At 72.5% G+C, this 1,739-nt stretch overlaps 1 protein-coding gene across 1 annotated transcript in view; it reads right to left on the bottom strand.

The window, feature by feature from the left end:
* CHLNCDRAFT_132907 (hypothetical protein) overlaps positions 1 to 1,739 on the bottom strand; it is a gene marked incomplete at both ends in the record, with an annotated part of 13,894 nt that overhangs the window by 10,484 nt on the left and 1,671 nt on the right. The window contains 4 exons of the mRNA XM_005851609.1: positions 134 to 536; positions 720 to 806; positions 1,000 to 1,159; positions 1,396 to 1,546. Coding sequence (XP_005851671.1) covers positions 134 to 536; positions 720 to 806; positions 1,000 to 1,159; positions 1,396 to 1,546 — 801 coding nt within the window. The remainder of the gene's footprint in view (positions 1 to 133; positions 537 to 719; positions 807 to 999; positions 1,160 to 1,395; positions 1,547 to 1,739) is intronic.

Below are 1,739 nucleotides of genomic sequence, written 5' to 3'. Positions count from 1 at the left end.
CACCCCACACCTGCCCGCGCACCCACCCACGCACCCTCCCACGCGGCACCACGAAGCCCACAGCGGCGGCGGCAGCAGCAGCAGCAGCAGCAGCAGCAGCAGCCCCAGCAGCAGCAGCAAGCGCGGGGCGCACCTTGAGGATTTCCACCGCCTGAGAGTAGCAGGCATGCACGTAGTCGGCATGGTGGGAGGAGCCGCAGCACTCGCCCTCGCCCCCGCCGCCTGCCTCACCCGCGCCAGCCTGTAACGTATCGTCCGGCACCCCACCCTCCTTCCCTGCGCCTCCGCTGCCAAAGGCCGAGTCCCGTGCAACGCCCGCCCTCGCCTCGGCGGCGCCAGCGCCAGCGCCGCGTTCGTCCGGCGGCGGTGGCTCGGCGGCCGCGGCGGCCGCGGCGGCGGCCTCGCCGCCGCCGTCCAGCGCGCGCCGCCCAGCCGCGGCGTTGGTCCGCATCTTTAGCAGGGCCGCCTGCGTCTGCTGCACCAGCTTGTGGCGCCGCCGCTCCGCGCGGCGCTTGGCGTGCTGGTCGATGGCCGGCCTGGAGGCGTGGAAGCAGCGTATGGGAAAGTTGCTTGCTTGCGACCAGGCCTCGTGTGGGTGTGCCGCCTCCCCAGCACCGCCATACGGCCGGGCAGGGCCACGACCTTTGTGAGCTGCTCTGCCTCAGCAGTGGGGCTGGTACAGGAGGCGGGCCTGCCCGGCGCGCGGCCGCCCCGCTCACCTGTGCAGCGTGGTGTGGTTGCCCCAGAAGCCCAGCAGGCACAGCAGGCACAGCAGGGCCATGCGCAGCCAGGCAGACAGCCCGTTCCTGCAGGTTGATTGCAGCAGTGCAAGCAGTGTCAGCATACTTGCGCAGGGTTTAGGGCTGCCACCGGTGCAAACACTGCAGACGAGGCAGAGGAGCGCCGACACCGACACCGATGCAGGCAGGCCCGGCCCGCGAGCTGACGCCGCAGCAGCGGGCAGCAGCGAGCGCCACGGCCGGGGTGCCCCTCCCACACCTGAACTGCACCAGGCAGCGGCGCAGGATGAGGGTGCGGGTGAGGCGGGAGCGGCACTCCCAGGCCTCCTGGTCCCGCGCCCCCATGCACCGGCAGCTCAGCTTGCCGTTGCCCAGGCAGCGGTCGCCGCACACGGGCACCACCTCCAGCGGAAGCTCGCCTGCGGGGGTGGGTGGCAGGCGCCTCAGGCACAGCTCACAGCTCACAGCTCACAGCTATGGACAGCCCTCTCGACTCCTTCTCGACTCTCTGCCTGCCCCGGCCCCGGCTCGAGCCCTGCGGTCCTGCCAAACACCCTCACACCCCACCCCACCCCTACCAACCACTCCCACTGCACCCCACCCGCCCGCCAACACGCAATGGCCCCCTTTGCGTTAGCAGCCCCCTCCCCCTCACCTGCCGCGTTGGGGAGCAGCGGGTCCGCCCCGCACAGCAGCAGGTGGTCCACCTGTGCCGGGTTGCCCCGGATGGCGGCGCAGTGCAGCGGCGTGGCGCCGTCCAGCAGCGCAGCCACCGCCTCGCGGGTGGCCGCGCCGGGCTCGCCTCGCTGCATGCATCAGACCGCGCGTGCGGTCAGCACCGCGGCTAGCCAGACGCTCCCAGCAGCGGCAGCGGCGGAGCCCATGGCAAGGCACCGTGCAGGCGCGGACGGAGCGCGCTGCCTGACTGGCGTCCCCCAGGCATGCCGCAGCAGCCTCCCCTGCACGAAAAATCCCTTCTGTGGCTGTGTGCGAGCACCC

This window comes from Chlorella variabilis, assembly GCF_000147415.1.
Source record: "Chlorella variabilis unplaced genomic scaffold CHLNCscaffold_1, whole genome shotgun sequence".
NCBI classification, from domain to species: Eukaryota; Viridiplantae; Chlorophyta; class Trebouxiophyceae; order Chlorellales; family Chlorellaceae; genus Chlorella; species Chlorella variabilis.
The sequence above is the reverse complement of the archived record's forward strand: the minus strand, read 5'-3'. Positions and strand labels throughout refer to the sequence as shown.